A 21987-nucleotide genomic window follows, 5' to 3' on the forward strand; every position below is an offset into this window, starting at 1 on the left:
ACCTGCTTCAGGCTGAGTCACAGGAGAGGACCGGCCATTCTGCTCTACTTCCAAAGCTTGCAGGGCCCTCTGCTTTCTAGGCCATTTCAACCAAAGCCTTGCCAGATGTGCCTGCACCCCTCTGACTCACTCCCCTGCTAAGTTTCCCCATCTGGCCCTGACCATCCACAGTGGGTACCCCAGCCTGTCTTCCAACACCCGGGTACCTCCATAAGCCCCATCCCTGGCTCTCCACCCCTACTGCCTGCAGCCCCCCCCCCCTCTGCTCACCCTGTCCTCCAGAACTCGACAGTACCTTAGCTCTTTCGTAGGTGGCCACGGCCCCTTTTCCACCCACAAGCCCTGGGGGACCCTCCTGCTGCTCCCTGCTCCCTACCCCTATGAGGAGGACCAGTTTCTACACACAGCTCCCTCCTCTGTCTTGGCCCCACCATTCCCCATCCCCAACTCTTTGCTGCTGAGATCCTTTCCACGGCTCCTACCTCCTTGGGAAGGTTCTGTCCTCCAGGCAGCCTTCAGAGTCTCTGTCTGCTCCCTAACCCTGTCCCGACTGGCACAGCTCTCCAGCATCACTGCCTGCAGCCTCCACTCTGACCTCCGCCAGCTCGCACTCTGCCTCTCCTCTCCCCAGGCTGGTCTCTCTCCCAGGATGACTCCCAGCAGCCCCTGCCTGAGCAGCAAGCACCGAACCACCAGTGACAGCCCTAGGGTGTCTAGTTCATGTGCGTCTCGGTTCCTCGTGGTCTTGTCACTCTTAACACACACTTCACAGCTCCAAGTCTGCTGCTGAGCAGCCTGGCCCAGGCAGAGCCCAGGCCCATACATATGTATGCCCTGGGAGGCTAGGTGATAGTAGGGCTTTGAAGACCACCAGGGGCCCTGGTGGAAGTTAAGGCCCAGAGATTGGTCTGGTTTTTGCATGACCAGAAGCCAGGAGGGGGCCAAAGTTGACGGCCCTGTGCACAGCCAGCTTTCCTGTGGCTGTGCTAGCCCCAGGGACATCCTGGGAGCTGCGACGTGCACCGTTGTAGCCGGGGTCTCTACCTTCCCTCCATCAATGTTCTGAAGGCCCCCTTACCCTCAGTCTCTTCTGTGGAAGTCTCTCTTGAGCTTGCCCTCTCTTGCTTTCAAGATGATGGAAGTCACTGTTGTCATGAGTTGAGGTTTCTGGCCAGACCAGACCACTTTGGGTTCCCAGGCCGAAAGTACCAGGGCCCCAGGGAGTAGAGGATGGAGAAGAGACCACATCTCTCTACCCTTCACCCCAACCTACACCTGTACACGCTTTACCTGTACCTACGTAGCCAAGATCCCACCACCTGGTACCAAGCATGCTAAGTAACCCCAGAGTGGTCATGTGGTGGGGGTCTCAGGCCTGCCTGCCCTCATCCCAGTCCCAATGGTACTCTGCACACCCTGTGCACCCAGGAACCCTACAACCTCACCCTTCCATGCAAACAAGAGCTGAGCTTCAAGGGGAGCTGAGCCCAGGAGAGCACTCTGGGGCCCACAAACCAGGGCTAGGGTCTTTCTTGTCTCCCAGGGAACAGTTTGGTGCCCTGGAGTCCGATGAGCTAGCAAAACTGACCCTGTCCTAGCCACGACAGGCTGGGTCCCCCAGTGGCTTCTCAAGGCATATCAGAGATAGTAGATAACAATCGCTGGGCTCTGCTCCTCCTTGCACCCGTCTATCTGCCCAAGGACACCCCATAACTCAGGGTCTTACCTAGAAAGGTCCCAGTGAACCCCAGTGCAAAGAAACTGGACAGCACAAATACGATGCCCCCACCCAGGAGTGCAAGGCCCAGGAAGTAGGTAGTGTGGTTCTCCAGGCCCTCCATCTTAGGCTGGCTCATCATGGCCTGTGTGAAGCTGTGGAACAGAGGACAAGGAGAGACAACATGTCACAGCATGTATGGCAGGTACCCTGCCTTTCTCAGAGTTGTCAACCCTGAGGTCACACGCTCAATAACCACAGAGGCACTACAGGTAGGACCCAGGCTCCTGCTGTCAACCATCCTGGGGTCACATGTTCAACAACCACAGAGGCTGGGCACTGGTGGCACACACCTTTAATCCCAGCACTTGGGAGGCAGAGGCAGGAGGATCTCTGTGAGTTCAAGGCCAGCCTGGTCTACAGAACAAGATCTAGGAAAGGCACCAAAGCTACACAGAGAAACCCTGTCTCGAAAGAAAAAAAAAAAATCAACCACAGAGACACTACAGGTAGACCCAGGCTCCTGCTGTCAACCCTGGGGTCACATGTTCAACAACCACAGAGACACTACAGGTAGGCTCAGGCTCCTGGATGAACTATCCAGTCTTCAGTGTCATGAGGACCAGACAAGACCAAAGGCCCAGGCTGGCCAGAGTTTTGTTTGTTTGTTTCTGCTTGTTTTGTTTTTTCAATGAGAAGTCATAAATTCTGGCATATATGCAAAATATCCTAAATTTTAGAATAGATCACTCATAAAAGCCACAGCTTTATGCATGTTAGCAGGGTTTAGTCCAAGGGCCAGCATTTTGCACATCCAGACCTGTCAACTTGTACTATGAATGAGAAGTAAGCTCATAGAATGGGTGTACCTCCAGTGCAGGATACACAGCAAGCCCAGACCTGGGGTCTGAGCTTGGCATGTGCTATGTGTGGTGATGGGTACTATTCTCCTTGCACATCTAGGCCTGAGCTTGGCATGTGTCCATACTGCTGATTTGCTTGCCATAGCCCCTGACTAGGCCAAGCCACACCTGGGCAACTGGCCTAAGTTTTAAGTCCCATCAAGGCCCTTTATGTCCTCCCTCAACTAGGCTTTGTGGCCAAGTGACTGCAGCCCTGTTCAAAGGCAGAGTCTGAGCAGAGGGGCTCACGTCACCAATGGCAGTGCGGTGGCCTGGGAGGGTCAGGTTCTCTGTGGCACCTGGCACAGGAGAGGGTGCAGTGTTTAGGGAAGCAGGTCGGTGATGGGTCGGGCCTCCCCAGAGGAGTGTGGTACTGACAGGAGGAAGCTGCTGAATATGTCAAAAGAAGGATGTGTAAGGCAAGCACTCCTGTACAAACACGTTTCCATTCCGTCACAATCACAGTGCTCAGAGGAGACATGGAGACTTGGTGTTCACACACAACTACATATACTTCTCTCTATAGGTTCCCCCAACCCACCGATCCACCCACCCATCTGTCCGTCCGTCCATCTATCCACCCACCCACCTGCTACCCACCTACTCATCCATCCATTCATTCCTTCCTCAATCCATACACTTACCCATCAATACATCCGTCCATCCTTCTCCTGCCATTCATTAACCTAGTCACTAGAGACCCAGCTACCTACTTCTGCATCCACCATCACCCAGAAGCTTGTTTGTCTTTCAGACTCTTTCCGCAAAACACCATTCACATGCTGGAGAAGGTGGTTGCTGTATGCTGTTCCTGGAACACACAAAACCTAGCCTCGTTGGAATTCTTCCTAAATCTGGTGTTCAGCACAGGCCAGGAGGCAGATAAGGAAGAAGGGACACAAACACCATGACAGCCTGGAAGGTGACCTGCCACCAGCAGTGTATGGTGTCAGGGCAAACCCACAGGTGACCTGTGACCAACAACATGTAATGTCAGGGCAAACTTAGCCATCAGTGCAGCTGCCTTGGCTCAGGGTTCTCCTGCAGCTCCAGGCTAACTGCTGAGATAGGTTTTCGATTATAGCTGCCACGGAGCTAGGTAGCATCACTCACACTCTGTGTTGTGAGAGGTAGCTGCACTGATAACCCACTCTGGACAGGACAGGGACTCCTCCACCCTGCAGATTCTGCTGCTGAGGCCATGGAAAATTAGACTCCCAGTCTCACACCCTTTCTGCTCTCCCTCGAATGTATGTGCATGGGAGAGGCACATAGACCAGGCCTTCAGGCTGAGTTATGTGGGCTACCTGCAGATACCAGCTTCTTGGCCACACTGCATAAGGGCCCCTGGCACAGAGAAGGTTGACTCTTCAGTAGGCTGAGTGACTCCAACTGCCTAGTAGCCTCTGGATTCCATCTACCTGAATGGAAGACAGAGAGTCTATGGGGTTCTTTCTGGCCAACCTTAGCCATCTGTCTTGGGTTCTCAGGGACCTCACCAGTGACCACATAAGAGCTGCCAACTCCTGGCAGAAAAGGGGAAGGATGCTTCAAACAGACTTGGAACCTATCGGTCTCTCCTTTAAGAGGCTGCTGCTGCTGGGCTGCATCCACCAAGAAGTTCACAGCTCCAGACTGTAGAGAGTGGAAGGACAGGAGCAATCTGTGGCTAACCCATGACCAACTCTGGGAAAATGCAAAGCACGTGGGACACTGTGCTAGCTGAGGTGATAATGTGGGTATTGAGTGAGGACCTCATGCTTCAGCTGAGATCTGGAGGAAGAATTCACATGGTTAGGATGTTACAGAAAGACTATTCCAGAATAAGGAATGGCCAAGGCTAGATGCCTTGAGGCTCAGAAAAGAAAAAGTGCAGGACAGAGGCATTTGGAAGGGGCTACACAATTGTAATGTGCACAACTGGGTGGAGCAGAGGGCCAAAGACTGAGGTCCCTGTGGAGGGAGAGCCTGCTGGAAACGACTCTCCTACCAGTGATTTCTGGTTCAGCTGGGAAGGAAGGAGATTGCAGACCTTGTCTGGAGCCCATAGCAGACACCTCAAAGACTCAGTGCCCCTGTGCCCAAGGATGGCTCACCCCTGGCTCTGTTTGCACCACTGGTGGACTTTCCTCTGGTGGTTGGGCAGAGAGGCAAAGTGCATCATGGGTGCGCACCTGCTGAGATGGTGTGTGTGTGTGTGTGTGTGTGTGTGTGTGTGTGTGTGTGTGTGTGTGTATGTGGTGTGTGTGTGTTTCATTCTAGCCTAGTGGCCCACACATGGAGGTACATTAGAATTAATGCCCAACTAGGTGGCTGGTTATATGTTTTCATATGTCACGGAAGCACAGTCCATTCCACAGGAGAATTAACTAGAAGCAAGTGCTCTGTAACCACATTCCAGGGCAGAGTTGGGTAGCAGGAGCAATTTTCCTCCAGAGCTACTCTGCACTGGGTGTCAGTGGTGAGATTCATTCCTGGAGTTTGGGTTCCATTTTTATGTAAATTTTTATTTATTTCATATGCATGGTTGTTTTGCCTGCATGTATATGTCTGTGCACTACTTGTATGTCTGGTGCCTGTGGAAGCCAGAAGTCACATCCCCTCGAACTGGAGTTACAGATGATTGTGAATCACCATGTAGGTGCTAAGATTTGAACCTCGGTCCTCTAGAAGAACAAGTGTTCTTAACCACTGAGCCATCTCTCCAGCCCCTTGAGTTCTGGTTTTTTGTTTGTTTGTTTGTTTGGTTGGTTTGTTGGTTGGTTGGTTGGTTGGTTGTTTTGGAGACTGGAAGCTGCCTGCATTCTGCTCTTCACACCAGACCATTTAAGGGGTGTGCAGCTCCAGAGAGGCAGTCACCTGTCCCTGTGTTTCTATGGCTTCACTAGTGGGCTGCATTTGCAGACAGCCATGCATAGGGTGGCCTCAACTCCCCTTCTAGGCTTCATTCAGCTGCTCGTCACAGTCCAGCCAAGCCAAGTAAGACCGGGCAACGAGGCATCTGGTGGGCTTATTTTCCTAATACAGAGCACAGTAAATCAAATGCTCATCACATTATCCCCTATAGCAAGGCCCTGGCTATCATACCACATTAACCAGAGCACCTTCCCAAGGTTTCCCTGAGCCCAGCAGCATCCAGAGGGTCTCATACACACAGGAGGAGGGCAGCAGTATGGGTAGGAGGCAGGCACCAGCCGGTCCTGCCTCTCCTGTCCTGTGAACAAGCAGGTCCTCAGGCTCACCATGTGAAAGGTGACACATAGCACTGTCACTCAGAACTCCAGGCTGTGTTGGGGCCCCAGCTGAGAGGACAGATTCAGCTCTGCTTGGGTATCATTCTGGCCGGTCTTCTCCATCCTCCCTTCCTGGGATCCATGAAACCCAACTCAGCCTCCCTTTCTGCTTCTCCAGCCATGCACAGGGACCTCCACTAAGAGAGAGCAGGGCAGAAGAGGCTCCAGTGGTTCCCTGGTGCCCAGCCTCATTGGTCATCCACACTACCAGAGGCCTTTCTTTAGCCTGTGGCCCGGGAGAGGGCTGCAGCTCAGGCTGGCAGCAGTCAGGGGGCTGCTGAGGGAGGGGTTTCAATGGATGCCTCCCAATCCAGCAGGCTCTCTCCTCACTCAAGGCACAGCCAGAACCCAGCCAGAGCCCAGGCAGAACAAACAGTTCTTTGCTAATCGCTCCCTTGAGTATAGACTTTGCCTTCACCTCCAAATAGCAAGTTAGCTTATCTGCCCTGGTCTCTTCTCAGACCACCAGCTAGTGCAGGCCAGCTGATACATCATAGTCCTAGAGACTCGCCAAGCACCGCGGAGTCCTGGCATTGCAAGAGGCAGGCAGACTTGGCTCAAGTGCACATATTCTCCTACCATGCCGCCTCAGTGAGGCACACACCATCTGGGGTCATATCATCCCAGGTGACAAGGACAAAATCAGAGGAAGCATCCAGAACCAGGGTTGGCATGTAGCCTGACAGTGCAGCACGGGCCTAGCAGTATGGAGCATGGACTCCATCTCTAGCACTGTAAGAAGAAACAAGCACCAGGCTGACCCCGGGAGACCAAGGCAGGCCAGCACTGCAGAGACCGGTAGGACATGGTAGCCACTGCATGGGCATAGGGCCATCATTTGGGGAATGTTTGAGAACCAGAAAGAGGTGGCTGCACAAGTGTCACCAAACTGCATACCAGCTATTAGCTTGTGTGTACTTTTACACCCAGAACACAGACCTACAGATGGGTTATAGTGAGATACTAGGATACTGGGACTAGGGTAGAAGGAGTGTGTGGTGATATATTGTGTATCCTAATGAACTTATCTGGGGATCAGAGGGCAGAGCCAGCCACTAGATTAGACACAGAGGCCAGGCAGTAGGAAGCACACTCACCTTTAATCCCAGGAAGTGATGTCTGGGCAGAGAAAGGTATATAAGGTGTGGGAAACAGGAGCTCACTCTCTTGAGGCTGAGGATTTCGTAGAGGTAAGAAAGTGGCTGGCTTGTTCTGTTTCTCTGATCTTTCAGCTTTTACCCCAATATCTGGCTCCAGGGTTGTTTTATTATTATTATTATTATTATTATTATTATTATTATTATTATTATTATTTTATAAGACCTGTTTAAGATTTGTCTTACAGGGATACAGCCAGAGGACCAAAGGGACAGGGTCTTTCCAGCTCTGCTGGAGTCCAGCGCTTGAGGAGGTGTTTAATCCAGACACAGAAGCACCCTCCCCAGCTCTTGCAGGAGTCATTGCACCAGCTGGCAATTTTTGTTTTTTTTCTATATGGCCCAAGCTGGCTTTAAACTCTTGGGTTCAGTCACTATTCCTGTCTCAACCTCTCAGGTAACTGGGACCACAGGCATGTACCACCATGCTCAACTTACTGTACCATCCACTGAATCCTCTCCTCATGGTCTTACCTGGACCCGAGCTGGGCTGTGATACCATTCCCTGGCTCCCCACTCCTGGCCCTGGTGCCCCAATAAAGTCCCTTCACATGCAGGCATGCATGCCTATGAACCCACCCTGGCTCCTGCCTTCCCACCAACACCCTCCAAGAAGAGGCTACCAATCCACTTCACAGAGGAGAAAGCCAAAGCTCACAGAGGTAACCTGCTCAGGGTCACCAGCACTAAGGAACAGAGTTGAGGCTGACTGGGGACCTTCCCCCAGGAAGGCTTTGATTCACAGTAGAATCCAGAGAAGGCTGTTGAGCCAAGGATGCTTGGAACACCTTCCTGTCACAGCCAAAGCAAGATGTTACCCCTCTATTATGACAGTCACAGTCAAAAAAAGACAGGGAGCTCAGTGCTGGGAGGAGTGTAGAAAAACTGGAGCACTCCCGAGTTGCTGGTGGGATGCAAAGTAGAGCAGCCACTGTAGAAAACAGTTTGGCAGGTCCCTGAAACATTAACAGAGTGACCCTGGGATGCAAAATGTCACTCCTCAGAACACACCCGAAGGAACTAAGAAACTCAGATACTTGTACACCATGCCCACAGCTGTACTTCTCAAGGGAGCTAAGTGTGTCACAGGTGGATGGATGAGCAGAACTGCATTAACCCCCACAGCAGAACATCCCTAAGTCTTGTGGAGGAGAAAGTTCTGACATGTGCTCCAGCGTGAGGTCGTTACGCTGAGTGCAGTACACTGGCTACATTCCCTGATTCTTCCTACACAAAGTCCCTGGAGAAGTGACATGAGGGACAGAAGCAGAGAGGGGAACCAGGGCCAGCACGTGGGAGGGGGCTAGTGCTTAAATGGTATAGAGTTTCAGCTTTGTAAAATAAAGAGGTTCTGGAGATGACTGGTGGTGGTGAAGTTATAAAACATAACCGAGCCTGGCGGTGGTGGCACACGCCTTTAATCCCAGAGGCCAGCCTGGTCTACGGAGTGAGTTCCAGGACAGGATCCAAAGCTACACAGAGAAACCCTGTCTTGGAAAAAAAAAAAAAATCAAACAAACAAAAAAACCCCAACTGTTTAATGTTACTGAACTAAACCCTTGAAAATGGGTAGGGGCACAGTGCTTCCCATTAAATTTTTGACCACTGTTTGGCTAGGACAGTAAGAACTGACACATTCCAAGGCTGCTCCCATGACCCAGCCACAGGAAGGAGACCCCAGAAGCTTCCAGGTCTGCCCACATAGCATTTATGACAGGCATCCTACTTCCCAAGGGCCAAAGCTCTCCAACTTCCCAGCTGGGGCCTGGGTGTTCCTCAGGCTCTGCTGCTGCAGAGGAAGCAGCAGAAAGGGCCTTGTTGGGCCACAGGTGAATGGGGGCCTGCTGGGAAGGAATGCTGCTGGCCTCCAGCTCTGCACTCTGAGCCCCAGCCCCTTCTCCCCTAGGGGTCCTGCATTATGGGAAGGGACACAGAACCCATCTGAAGCCCTGGCCCCCCCCAAGAGTCCTCAGAGAGAGGCAAGGAAGCCAGACATGTTGCTCACGCCTGTAATCCCAGAACTTGAGAGATAGGATTGCTACAAACTCAGGGCCAGCCTGGTCTATAAAGTAAGCTCCAGATGCCCTGGGCAACAGAGTAAGTGCCTGTCCCCAAACAACAAACAAAACAAACTAGAGTGAGGTTTGGGAAGCCAAGCAGAGCCCAGAGCAACCAGATGACCTAATTATAGCTGGGAGACTTTAGAGAGCAATCCGGGTATCAGCCAGGCTTGTCACAGCTGTGTCGTAGACTGGGTTGATCTTGCTCTGTCAGGAGACCCCATCCTCACAAAGGTACTTAAGAATAAAACCCACAGAAGGACTGAATGAGGGCTATGACCCCACAGGACCAAGTGAGAGGTGTACTCAGAAAGGACTTCTCACAGCTAAGGGGGAGATGGCCCATTCAGCACGGCACCTGGACTGGGGTAGGCAGGGCTGGCTGGAACTGTACAGAATGGAGTGAGAGCTCAAATGACCTTTGAGGTTGCTGGGTTGAAAGCACCTGGGCAGGGGAATGACCTCTGACTTGACAGATTCCCTTAAGGGTTGGGATGGACATGGGCTCTTTAGGTTGTCTGAGGAGCTTAAAGATGCCTTCCTACCAGGCACCTAGTGGCACCCATTTCTAAAGGAGCCTATGAAGGGAACAGCTGATTGGCCAAGCTCATAGAGAGCATTCCCAGACCAGACCGACTTCATCAGGTTGGAGAATGGAGAGCAGAATGGAGGACTAGTCACGTGGCATGGGGAAATCAGATGTGCAGCCTTAAGCCACATTTTTACCCTGTGTGGGGATGGACAAGGCCACCCTACAAAAGATTCTTTATGTGCCAACCAAGGATAGGTGTCAAAGGACCTGCTCCCTCTAAGGATGATGACATTTGTAGTATTTGTCCAGCCTGGAGATGTTGAGCAGCCCAAGCCCTCAGGGCCAGGACGCATAGACCAGCTTCTGGCAGAGAGACAAGCTAAGTGGGACCCTTGCCCCACCCTACACTCCTGATTCACAGCAAGGGAAAAAAGACAAGGGTCTGCAGTTAGGGTGTCCCACCATGGGGAATGTGAGTATGAGGGACCTAGGCCCATCACTCATATCCCTGCCTGGCTTCCCACACTCCAGACATTGGGTGACTAGATAGCCACCTCATAGGTGCCTCCTGCACCTACAGGGCCAAGCCAAGATAAGTGGAATGGACAGGCCAGGGTGCATGCCCTATCTAAGCCTCGGTGATCGGTCCATACAGGGTACTTTTCCAGCCAAGCACTCTCTACTTCTAAACTGCAACAGCAAGTCAGAAATGAGTTGCTGTCCTGCCCACCCCACCTTCTTTATTGCCTACAGCAGTATACAGACTTCCTCCAGCCTATGTATGCACAAGGCCTGTGATGAATCCAAGGGACCTGAGAAGTGGACACAAGGCTCAGAAGTAGCCAAACTAGTCTTGAGCCACATCTGAACAATGGGTTCCACTGTCTTCCTGCACAGCCTGAGACCCTATGGCACAGCTCAGCTAGGCCCACTCTAGGGAGGGAGGTCTATGCAGAGGCTCAGCTCGCTAGCCTTACCATCTACACCATCAACTGCTCTGTCCATTTTCCTTGATGGGGATATAAGCAAGGAGAATCTCCCCAAGTATTGTCCCTCTGCTCAAGCTGTCCCTTTCACTGGACAATGAAATGTCATATCCAAAATCACAAGGATGCCTCTGCCAACAGAGATCCAGGTGGCTGACAATGGCCTGAGGCCTCTGGGAGCAGTGCTCCCTGGACATTCCGACATAGAACTCCCAAACATTGGTGGACCAGTTGGCCCTCCCTCTCCTGCTGACCATGACTTTCACATGGACAACAGCCTTCATGGTTGCCCAGGGCTTACCAGTGGGAGCGGAGGACGTTCAGAAGCAGGATGATGCTGCCCAGGAAATAGCAGGCTAGGTAGGGGGAACCGAAGGCCCTGCTCAACTTGCGAGTTCTCTGCTCCCACCTTGCTACCTGCATGAAGGGCCAAGAATAAGAGTGAGAGGTGAGGTGTTTGCTGGGGAACAGAAAGGGTGGAAGAAGCAGGTCTGAGTGCCCAGGCCCAGTTCCAAAGAAGGTGAATGATAGCGGTGCGGCAGCTGTGGCCAACTGGGAGTCAGCGGCATCTCGGGGTGTTCTCCACCATCCCTTGGTGTAGGCAGGACGGGGTAGCTAACAGGCTGGCAGTCATGCCTAAATGTGGGGACTCAATTCTCAGGCTGTCTTGGGAGCTGTGTTGTCTCCCATCTCATGCAGTTCCAAAGCTCCTATTATTCAGAAAGAGACAAGACACCACCAACAAAGAAGCCCCAAAATGGTGGCCCCAAGCTTCTTCCTGTCGCCATCAGGAACTCTCATAGGATTGTTTCAAGGGGCAAGACAAAGGAAAGGCAGGCCTCCATCCCCACTTTGCTCAGCCTGGCCTCTCCCAAAGGTTCAGACTGCACATGTATCATTTTTAGTCTTAGAACCCAACTAGTCACATCTCAACTCTCAATGTTAAGTAGCCAGCCAGAAGAAAGGAGGCAGCTCTCTCGTCTCTCTGCAGACCCCACCCCTGAGTTCCCTGCACACATCTACATCCGGGTTGCTAGGGTTGCCCCACTGGGCTCCTGGTGCATTGAGCCTGACCCAGGTGCTCAGATGAGCTCTCTGCTGATGCAGAGGAGAGAGGAAGGGGTCGGGAGGATGCCAAAGGATAAACATACACTCTGATTGCCTAATTATGAAAGCAAGCTATCCCCCCAAGACCTAAATATGAATATGTATGTGTGTGCACATGTATGTTTGTATGTGCACATGTGCACGTTCATGTGTCTGTGCATATGCATGTGAATGTGTGTGTCCGTGTATCTCTGTGTCCGCATGTATGTGTGCGTGGATGGCCCTCAACTCAACTTGGAATTTTTCAGTTTTAGAATGGTGCAAAAGTCATGTTTTTGGTGGAAACCACACTCAAAATTTACATTCAGTTCTTTCCAGACTATGACATGTGATCTAATTCCCTCACAGCACTGAAGTGTCAGGGTACAGCCCATCGATCATGAGAGAATTGACTGCTCCTCTACAGTGGGCTATGCAGGCAGAATTTTTTTTTGTCAGGGAGGGGGACACTTAGTCAATAAATGACATGAGCTAGTCAACAGTTTATCATAAAATAGGTTGTGTGTCTTCCCCAGCTCGGCCTGTTACAGCAGGAGCGGCTGAGCTGGATACTTATTTAGATGTTTTAAATACATTCAGTGGGGTTTGTCTGTTTGTTTTTATATTTACTACTATATTTGCATAAAACTATGGAAACCTGTACACACACACACACACACACACACACACCACACACACACACACAGGCATGCACACACAAATACCATGGAATAGATGTGGAAGTCAGAAGACAATTGTTCATTCCTTCTACCGTGCTGCCTCTAGGGATTGAATTCAGGTCATCAGGCTTGGCAGCAAGCCCCTTAACTTGCTGAGCCAACTTACAAGCCCCCAGATAAAATTTTTATTTATGGTATTTGATATTTTCAATTTACTATGGCTCACCCAGACCAGACCCCCACCATAAGCAGTGTATATCCATTGGGGGGCCCCCAAGGACCCCCACATTGCTGACACTGCCAGTGATCTTTATTTGCTGAGGAGAGACTATTTCTCATAGAGCTGCACTGTTTCATCCCACCATTCTGGGGCACAGGACACCAGGGTCCATCACTACATCTATCATCATCCTGGCGCCACAGTCACTGTCTACTGCCCAGCTGACTTCCCAAACTGGCCTGCCATTTTGGGAAGCTAATTAGTGGGGAAGTGCTCACCAGCTCCAGGTACTACTGATGAACTAATTGGCATAGGGCCACTGATTCTCCATCTCCAGCATCCCTGGAGATGCTATCCTCGAGCCCACATAAGGGCAGGAATGGCTCTCTCAGGAGGGCTCTCCCAGGCCTTCTCCTTTGTCATTCTTGGTGCACTTCCCAGGTCTCTTGGAAGGCAAACAGCCCTTAGACCTTTCCGGAAGGTACCCCTCACCTCAACCCCATAGGAGGCTGAGTTCTCTCTTAGAAGGAAGAAGGAAGGAGGGCCTTGCTGGGGGGAAGGGGGCAGGGATCCAAATGCCTATGGCCTAAAGCCACCTCAGCATACTCTTTGGGACCTCTTCATGTGTTTGTGTTTGGGCTGAAACTCAAAAGGGTTTTGTTAGTGCCACAACCTCTGTGACTTCTTTTGGACCTTTCCATCACCCCACAGAAAAGCCTAGACCCCTCAGTACCCACCCACCCACCCCATTTTTCTTCCCCACCCCTGTTACCCACCAGTCTGCTCTCCATCTCCAATGATTTGCCATGCCAACATTTCACACAGACCCACAGCCTTTGTGGGTGGCTTCCTGCAATTTGTGCAAAGGGTATATAGATTCGAGTCCTTGATGCAACATTACCCTGTCCAGTCACAAGGTGGTGTGTAGTGGATAGCCATCCCAGCATTGGCCTGGAAGTTCCAACCCCCATTGAGGCTTCGGTAATGGTCACGCCCACAAGGCGGGGTGGAGGAGGAAGTTGAAGACCCAAGATAGATTAGAGGTCTCTCTCTCTTGGTTCTGGGATGCTGGATGCAGAAGGTAGACTGAGCAGAGTTCTCCAGAGAACACCGCCAGACTGTGCCATACCTTTGCCAGACCCTACAACCTATCCCTTCATTTGTAAGTTACCCCACAAAATAAACCTCCCTTTTAACTACATGGAGTGGCCTTAATAATTTCACCAATAGAGCCCAACGTGGGGCACGAACCCACGACCCTGAGATTAAGAGTCTCATGCTCTACCGACTGAGCTAGTCGGGCTGGTGTCAGACCAAAGGACAGGTAATCTTCAAACACTTCATGGACCTAGAGAATATGGCATTTAAATAACTTAGAATTCTGTTGACGTGAGACACAATTGCTCCTGGCAGCACCAATTTGATCCCGAGAGAATGTTGGGCTTCTAAGACATTTCCATTTGGAAGTTTGTCTTCTTGGCACAAAATGGCCTACTGGGCAAAGAACTGCCCTTGCCTCAACTGCTGACAGTAAAAATGCTGTCCTTTCTGGACAAGCGGGACACAAGGAAAGCGACCACTACACTTTGCCAAGACAAGGTAAGATGGTCTTTCAGAATTCCTCCTTCTGAAAATGGTCTGTCAGATACTCTAGGCCTGTAGCCAATTTGAATGCACCAACGATGCTGAGAAACATTAGGTGACTGTCCAGGCTGCCAGCTGTCTCTGTCTACTCTTGCAAGACTCCCGAAAGTTGCTTGCGTCTTTCTCCCATTTCTCAGGTATTATTATATTCCTTCTCAGGTCTTTGATGAGGTTGAAGATTAGCAGTTATAGTTACAACTTAGTATATATACATATATAATATCTTAGATAGAATATATTAAGTATTAGACTCAGGTTCTTTAGGATAGAACACCTTTTGGAATGATCTTTGTAACACCTACCCATGCTCTAGACTTCCCTGGATTTCACTATGTGTTTTTTGCTTGATATTGTTTGCACTTATTGTAATTCCAACTTATCTAGGTCATTATCCCTCATTACTCCTGGACAATATTTGATAACCATCTCTTTGTATATAGTCTTGTATTAGGTTAGAACTTTCTTATTTAGACAAAAGTGGGAGATGTAGTGGATAGCCATCCCAGCATTGGCCTGGAAGTTCCAACCCACATTAAGGCTTCGGTAATGGTCACGCCCACAAGGCGGGGCGGAGGAGGAAGCGGAAGACCCAAGATAGAGAGGAGGTCTCTCTTGGTTCTGGGACGCTGGACGCAGGAGGTAGACTGAGCAGAGTTCTCCAGAGAACGCCGCCAGACAGCACCATACCTTTGCCAGACCCTACAACCTATCCCTTCATTTGTAAGTTACCCCACAAAATAAACCTCCCTTTTAACTACATGGAGTGGCCTTAATAATTTCACCAATAGTGGTGGACATCAGAGAATTGTCATTTTGACTGTTTTAAATAATGATGGTAGTGAGCACTCACGTCTAAAGCTCTTTATGGGCATGTGTTATCCTCTCTTCTGGCCATACACCCAAGTGCAATTGCTGGGATTGATAAGGAGGGAAAGGGTGGGCTCAGCCCAGGGAATTTTTGCATGGGTGGAGGGGTTGGTAACCCTAGTTAGTGCTACTGTTATTAGTGAAACTACTATAAAGCATCAGCTGCTGTTTTCCTTGATCTCAAAACAAGCCAAATGCATGGGAAATTCCCATCCACAAGTGCAGAGACGGAGACTGGGGCCTTGGGCCCCAGCCTAGAAGTCTTTCTTTCCAAACACCTAATCATCATGTTTGCTTGTTGTCTTAGTGAGGGTCACTATTGCTATGATGAAACACCATGACCAAAAGCAACTTGGGGAGGAGAGGGCTTGTTTCACTCACAGTTCCATTAACAGTTCATCATCCAAAGTAGCAAGGGCAGGAACTCAAGCAGGGCAGGAACCTGGAGGCAGGAGCTGATGCAGAGGCCATGGAGGGGTGCTGCTTACTGGCTTGATCATAAATGCTTGCTAAGCTTGCTTTCTTATAGAACCCAGGACTATCAATTCAGGATGGTAAAACCCACAATGGACTGGGTTCTCCTCCATCAATCACTAATAAGAAAATCCCCCACAACCAGATCTTATGGAAGCATTTTCTCAATCGAGGTTCCCTCCTCTAAGATAAATGTAGCTTGTGTCAAGTTGACATAGAATTAGCCAACACACTTGTGGTCACTGGATTACCCACCTCTGGTTCACTGATCTTTCTTCTCCCAGTTGATAATATTCTCAGATATAAAGTCTAAGGACATGTGGGATCACACAATAACATAACTCTATCCCTAAGGGACCATCCCATAACCTATATCACACAAAGGTCATGGAATGGAGAACCACAGTTTGGAAGACTTCCTTGAGAGAGGGAGGGAAAAAAGGAAGAACAGGAGGAATCCCAATATTGGGTGAATGGAAGCAGTGAACAAGGCATTGGGAATGGCCTAGGAAGAAGCCCAAAGGGAATGGAAGGGTCCTACTGTTGGTGGGGGCTGTGGTGACATTTGTCAGGACTGAGACAGATGTGCGCTTCAGTATGTATGCTTCGCTGTGTGGACAATGTACTCTAGGAAGTCCTTAGAAATCGCATCCTTGCTGGACCTGACCTCTAGGGTCAGATGAGAGAGTGAGGCTGGCTGCCAATGATATGGACCCTGCAGGCCCTCCCTCATTCCCTGAAGGCAGGTCTTTCCTCCTGGCTTAATGAGGCCTTCTGTATGTACCCCTAAATACCCAAGGGTACATGGCAGGCCTGCTGAAGCCCACACTGCAAGAATACTCTCATGAAGCAGGAGGGAGGCCATCCTGTAGCCAAGCAAACTAAGCCTGGATAAGCCCAGACAGGCCTTGGGTCCCTGACACCAAGCTCTGCTGTTTCCAGCCTTTGGTATTCTGGACACAAGAGGAGGTATCCTTGAGCATTGTGACACCTGGGCCTCACTCATATTGCCAACTCCATCTGTCACTTAGCCTATGACAGTAAGTGAGGAATGTACTTTTTGAACAAAATGGCACCAAAGGCCTCACAGAAAAGGGGAAAGCAGCCAGCAAGTTCTATGAATAACCCCATCACTTGGATTCAAAAGCTGTTATTTGAGCCAATCAAATTGTAGCCTGTGAAGACTCCCAGATCCCAGGGTGACTCTGTTCTGCTGTCCTTTTTCTGGATGCTGAACTACACACTTCATCCAAGAGGCAAGAAAAGGTGCCAGGGCTTCAGTGAAAGCTGCTGACAGTTTAGAAACAACCCATGAGCACTGAGATCATGCACCGGGGAGAGGTCCATGGATATGATTGTCACCAGCCTGCTACCCCACTGAGTCAGCTACCTCCTTGTATGGTGGGAGAGTCAGACCAGGTGATGGACAGGAACAATCTGGCACAAGTGTCTCTCCCAGGGGGTATGAATGCTGTATCTTCCCTGGGTCTATAGCTACCTGAGCAGGGACCTCATTCTCTTTCTTCCAGGACCCACCCAGGTTGGGAAGGTGTTCTGGCCATGGCAATGATGCCATCCTGGCCATATCAGTAGCACATGTGTGTGCCTCTCCCTAGAGGGCCACACACCTGCCAATCTAGCCGGAAGGGATGATCCTCACTGGAAGTTTCTAGAGTTCTGTTCTTGGTGTCACCAGGCACTACACCATTGGCCTCAGATTGGGGTCTTAACCAGTAGTCCATGATGAGTTTTGGTCAAATTCAAAGCACTAAACATATTTTATCTAACAATTAAACATTCTGAGTTTTCACATTAACTCTCTGGCTCCCAGTCTGTGATGAAAAATCTTTATGAGAGATCACTGTACCAGCCACTCTATGTGGCCAGCAATCTTCCCTGTTGCTCATGTATGACAGAGGCTCACACAGCCTCCAGCAGGCTTACAGTGATCTCACACTCCCCAAACCCTCGGTATGTAAACCTAGTCTGCTGTCAGAACCTGTGCAACATGTAATCCTGGTCAGTGTCCACAGGAAAGAAAACTGTCTTTGTGAAGATCCTATTGGGCGCAAACTCATAATGTCAGAGCCAGGAGCTTTCAGACTCCCGTGGTCACCTGTCCCTGCCACACAGACCCTAGGATTGCTGGGTGTAAGAGGAGGCCCCAGGAGGCTCCAGTGCAAGCAAGTAAAGCCTGGTTATGCTGTCGGTTTGCAGCCTGCTCAGATCATGGAGTCTGTCTTTTGTTTGTTTGTTTGTTTGTTTGTTTGTTTTGTCTTTTGTTTTCTTGAGACAGGGTCTCACTATGTAGCCCTGGCTGTCCTGGAACTCACTCTGGAGACTAGGCTGGCCTCAAACTCACAGAGATCCTCCTGCCTCTGCTTCCGTGCCTGGATTAAAGGTGTGAGGCCCATGCCCGGTTCATAAAGTCAGTCTTTACAAACGAGGTGACCTTGCTGAAATAACTACCTACCATAGTTACTGAGGAGTTCCAGATCTATAAATGTGCTTAGCTCAGGACCAGAAAAGTGCTTGGGAGATGTTTCTATTTATTCTATTGTCACAAAGACTTGTGTCCTCTAGGGCCCTTTCCCAGGAATGCTGACAACTTTGTCAGGGGTAGAAGCAAAGAAGGTCAGGGTCTGCAGGATATCCTGTGAGTGTACTTTTAGTGCTCATAACCTCAAGCACAGAGTCAGTCTCCAGCTCAAGACGGCTATGGGAAATACTCTCCCACAACATCCATCCACTCACCTAGTAATCTGTTCATCTACTGATATAGATCCTGCCCATCCACCTGTCAGTACATCCATACCCACCCTTCTATCCATCCATTCCCTATCTACCCACCCACCTATTCATCTATCCAACCATGCATTTACGCCCCCATGCATCCAGCTACCCACCTGCCCATCCATCCATTCATATTCATGCATCATTCTACTCACACACTCAACATTTACTTGGGGGCTGTTATAGGTCAGTAACAGTTAGAAAGTAAGGTGCTTTGAAAAGAAAACAAAAACATAGCAATAGTGCTCTTGTTTTTATGCCATGGGTGTGATTAAAGCCAAATGTGCCTCATTACTGAAAACACCAGCGTGAGCTTCTCCCACAGGGAGCCACTGGGCACAGTGGAATTGACTAATGAGAGCAGGCGGGCTCTTCCAATCCAGTGAGAGCTACAAAGCCAGCAGAGCTGCTTTGGAGGACCTAGATTATTTTCTGGAAGAATCCTCTTGCTTACTTTTCACAGTTCCAAAAAATCCTGGAGATAACGGCTAGTGAGGGTAGATTTTCTTAATTTAAGGTTAATTTTTAATTTTCATTTGTGGATGTGGGTGGGTGCTGGGTGGGTGTGATGTGTATGGATGGCCAGAAGAGAGAGTTGGAGCCCCTGGACCTGGAGTTCCAGGTTGTTGTAGCCACCTGATGTGGGTGCTGGGAACTGCACTCGGGTCGTTGGAAGAGCAGCAAGTGGTCTTAACTGCTGAACCACTTCTCCTGCCCCAGGGGAATATTTTAAATGTCCCATTGGAAAGGATACAGGCTGTATTTACTGTAGAACTAGCTGCCAGGCATCGAGATGGTGTCCAGCAGAACACGGGTACGTGGAGTACTGGCTTCCGGGCTGCAGAACCAGCTCCTCTCACCCCGCCTTGGCAGGTGACTCATTGTCTCTTTGCTTTAGCTTCCCTTTCTGTAAAATGGAACTAATAATAATCTGCCTCAGAGTCACTGTGAGGGATAAGGAATCACTGTGCTTGGAATTCTTGGAGAATGTGTTGGGAGCATGCGCACACTGGGGGAGATGCCATTTGTTTCATTTTGGTCCCTGAGAGGAAGGGTGCAGTCTTCCCCCACATGGAGCAAGATGGCACTAGATAAGAGGAGGAGACGCTCCAGAGGATACATGGCTCTTGTCTCCCTAGCCCCAGGGACTCCAGAGAAACAGACTCTTAGTGGGGGACCTAGTGTTCTACTACCTATTCTTTTGGCAGATAGGGTCTAGGGTGGGATTGGGTTTGGATCCCTCTGGCCCAGAGGTGTTGAAGGCACAGCTAAGGCTGCCAAGGCCACCATCCATTGTCCCAACAGTCCTAGAGGGCCTGGGCCAGAAGCATGAGAAAGCTCACCTCATATGTGCATGCTTCCTAGCCCAGGGCAGGGGTAGGAACACACCTGTGCATTCAGCCAGCTGATATACGCCTCACACACACACTGGCAGGGTCTGGACCATCACTCCTCCCTCTGCCTGTGTGTTGTGGCCTGGGAGCTCAGCAGCACCCAGCAGTACCCTTCATCACTCTGATGAGCCAGGCAGCTCCTGGTCCAGAGAGCAAGCTCTCACCCAGGCCTCCCTGTCCAACATGTCTCCCTCTTGCACTCACGCTGATGTGGCCTTGCTCTCAGTTGCCATTCCCAACACTCAGTACTGCCTGTCATTCAGGCACTGACTGCCTAGCTCCTTTCTGAGGCCTATTTTTGTCTACCAGGAAACATTTTCCTCCTTGGAACTTTGAATCCTCTAAAAGTTACCGTCATGGAACCCAGCTGGTCACCTCTGATGAAATTATCTTCTGCTTCCGAAAACCAGCCTGATGAGAGAGCCAGCCCCTTCCCCCTGTGCAGATTCACTTATGCAGTGGACTGCCTGGAGATGGTCCCAGTCACATCTGGCAATCAGGGCACAAAACCCTGGCCAATCTAGTACCGGCTGCCATTTCCAGTCAGCCCACTGCTTGAGCTCACTTTCTACCTAAGGGGCTGTGGCAGGAGGCAAGGTGGGCAGGCCTCCTACAGTTCTGTAATGCAGGGAGACACTGCCTCCCCCCACACACACAGAGAGAGGGGGGAGAGAGGGAGGGAGAAAGCCTGAAGAAGAAGTCTGTCAGATTGTTAATTCAATCTGGATTCTAATTTTGGCTACAGAACTGCCTGTAGCATCTTATGAAGATAGAGCCCTCTCCTGAGTCCATCAGGAAGGGATGGGCAGCCGCACCCTTGAGAATGACTCTGCTAACAAGTGGGAAGGAGATGCCTACACAATCATCGCAGAATACTCCAGGAGGTAACGTTCAGTTAAAAAGCATGCACAGAAGAATCCCAGCTGGGTTCCGTGCAGAAATTAACAGGATTACTACCATTCAGATGGTAGGGAACCCAAGAGCCAACACAATCCTGAGAAAGAGGACTGGGAGACCACATGCTTCCTGATTTCAAACTTATTCCTAGCAACGTAATCCACACGGTGTAGTGCTAGCACAAAAAAACGAACATACGGGATCCAGAAACTCCCTATGCTCATCAACTGCTTTTCCACCGGGCACCAAAGCAAACAAGCAGGGAAAGAGTAATAGTTCAGCAGAGTTGCTGAGGCAATGGGCGGATGAGGCAGGAAGAAGATCCCTGACGATTAAGGGGCCATGGGAAGAGAATGAAGCCCGTCAGCCTGGGATCTGGTTGAGAGTCAAGCATCCTCAACACAGCTAATGAGGCCAACAGAGACAGGCTTTCCTAGACACCTCAGACTAGGTTGCTAGAAATAGCACACTGTGCTCATCAGGGCTGAGGGTCGTGGCCCTGAGTCTATGTCAGCACGCCTCTCCCAATCTGAGTCTAAGCAATCTGCCACCAAAGCCTCCTCACACTGTATTGACGAGAGGAGATTCGACCAGATAAAAGACATGGGTAAACCAGCTCATGTGTTTTGACAAATTTTGTTTAATCTTTTAACCTTGATGTAAATTACAACCTTTAAACAATGTGACTTTAAAAGGCATAGAATCCTATATATAATTATTTTAGGAAAATTTGCTAGTTCACTTTTTAAAAGATTTTTTTATATTTTAAAGGACTTTTTATATTTTTATTTTTATGTGTATAAGTATTTTGCCTCCATGTACCATGTATATGCCAGGGAAGCCGGAAGAGGGCGTTGGATCACCTGGGACTACAGTTATAGGCTGTTGTGAGCTGCCATGTGGGTGCTAGGAATCCAACCCAGGTCCTCTAGAAGAGCAGCCAGTGCTCTTAACCACTAAGCTATCTCTCCAGTCACTGTGAAGACACCTAAGTGTGACCCTCTCCTGAGAACCTACACCCTCACCCTAAATATAGAAGGTCTTTTTACCAAATAATCTCTCCTCCCCCTTCTCCCCCTCCTTCCCTTCCTCCCTCTCTCCCTCTTCTCTCTAACACACCTGCTCTTCAATCTGAAAACTGTATTTTCCCTTATCTCTACTTAATAAACTAGTTACCCTTGCTTGTCCTGGAATTCCTTTCTGTGGAGTAGTCAAGAATTCAGCTTTACCTGAGTGGAGGTTCCTGGGGAGGGAACTCCTCAGGCTGCTGAGAGCACACACCACC

The 21987-nt window shown here is 50.1% G+C and overlaps 1 protein-coding gene and 1 non-coding gene across 7 annotated transcripts in view; both read right to left on the reverse strand.

Moving 5' to 3' along the window:
• The window catches only part of Pemt (phosphatidylethanolamine N-methyltransferase), a 90364-nt gene that overhangs the window by 8794 nt on the left and 59583 nt on the right, over positions 1–21987 (reverse strand). For 5 of the 6 annotated variants that reach the window (XM_036196013.1, XM_036196018.1, XM_036196014.1 and 2 more), the window contains 2 exons: positions 10949–11064; positions 1727–1872 (listed from right to left, as the gene is read on the reverse strand). In XM_036196013.1, coding sequence (XP_036051906.1) covers positions 1727–1872; positions 10949–11064 — 262 coding nt within the window. The remainder of the gene's footprint in view (positions 1–1726; positions 1873–10948; positions 11065–21987) is intronic. The other variant, XM_036196016.1, reaches the window with a different exon arrangement.
• On the reverse strand, positions 13864–13936 carry Trnak-cuu. The gene has a single exon. It is a non-coding gene; the product is annotated as a tRNA-Lys (tRNA).

This window comes from Onychomys torridus, chromosome 8 (genome assembly GCF_903995425.1).
Source record: "Onychomys torridus chromosome 8, mOncTor1.1, whole genome shotgun sequence".
In the NCBI taxonomy this organism is placed as follows: domain Eukaryota; kingdom Metazoa; phylum Chordata; class Mammalia; order Rodentia; family Cricetidae; genus Onychomys; species Onychomys torridus.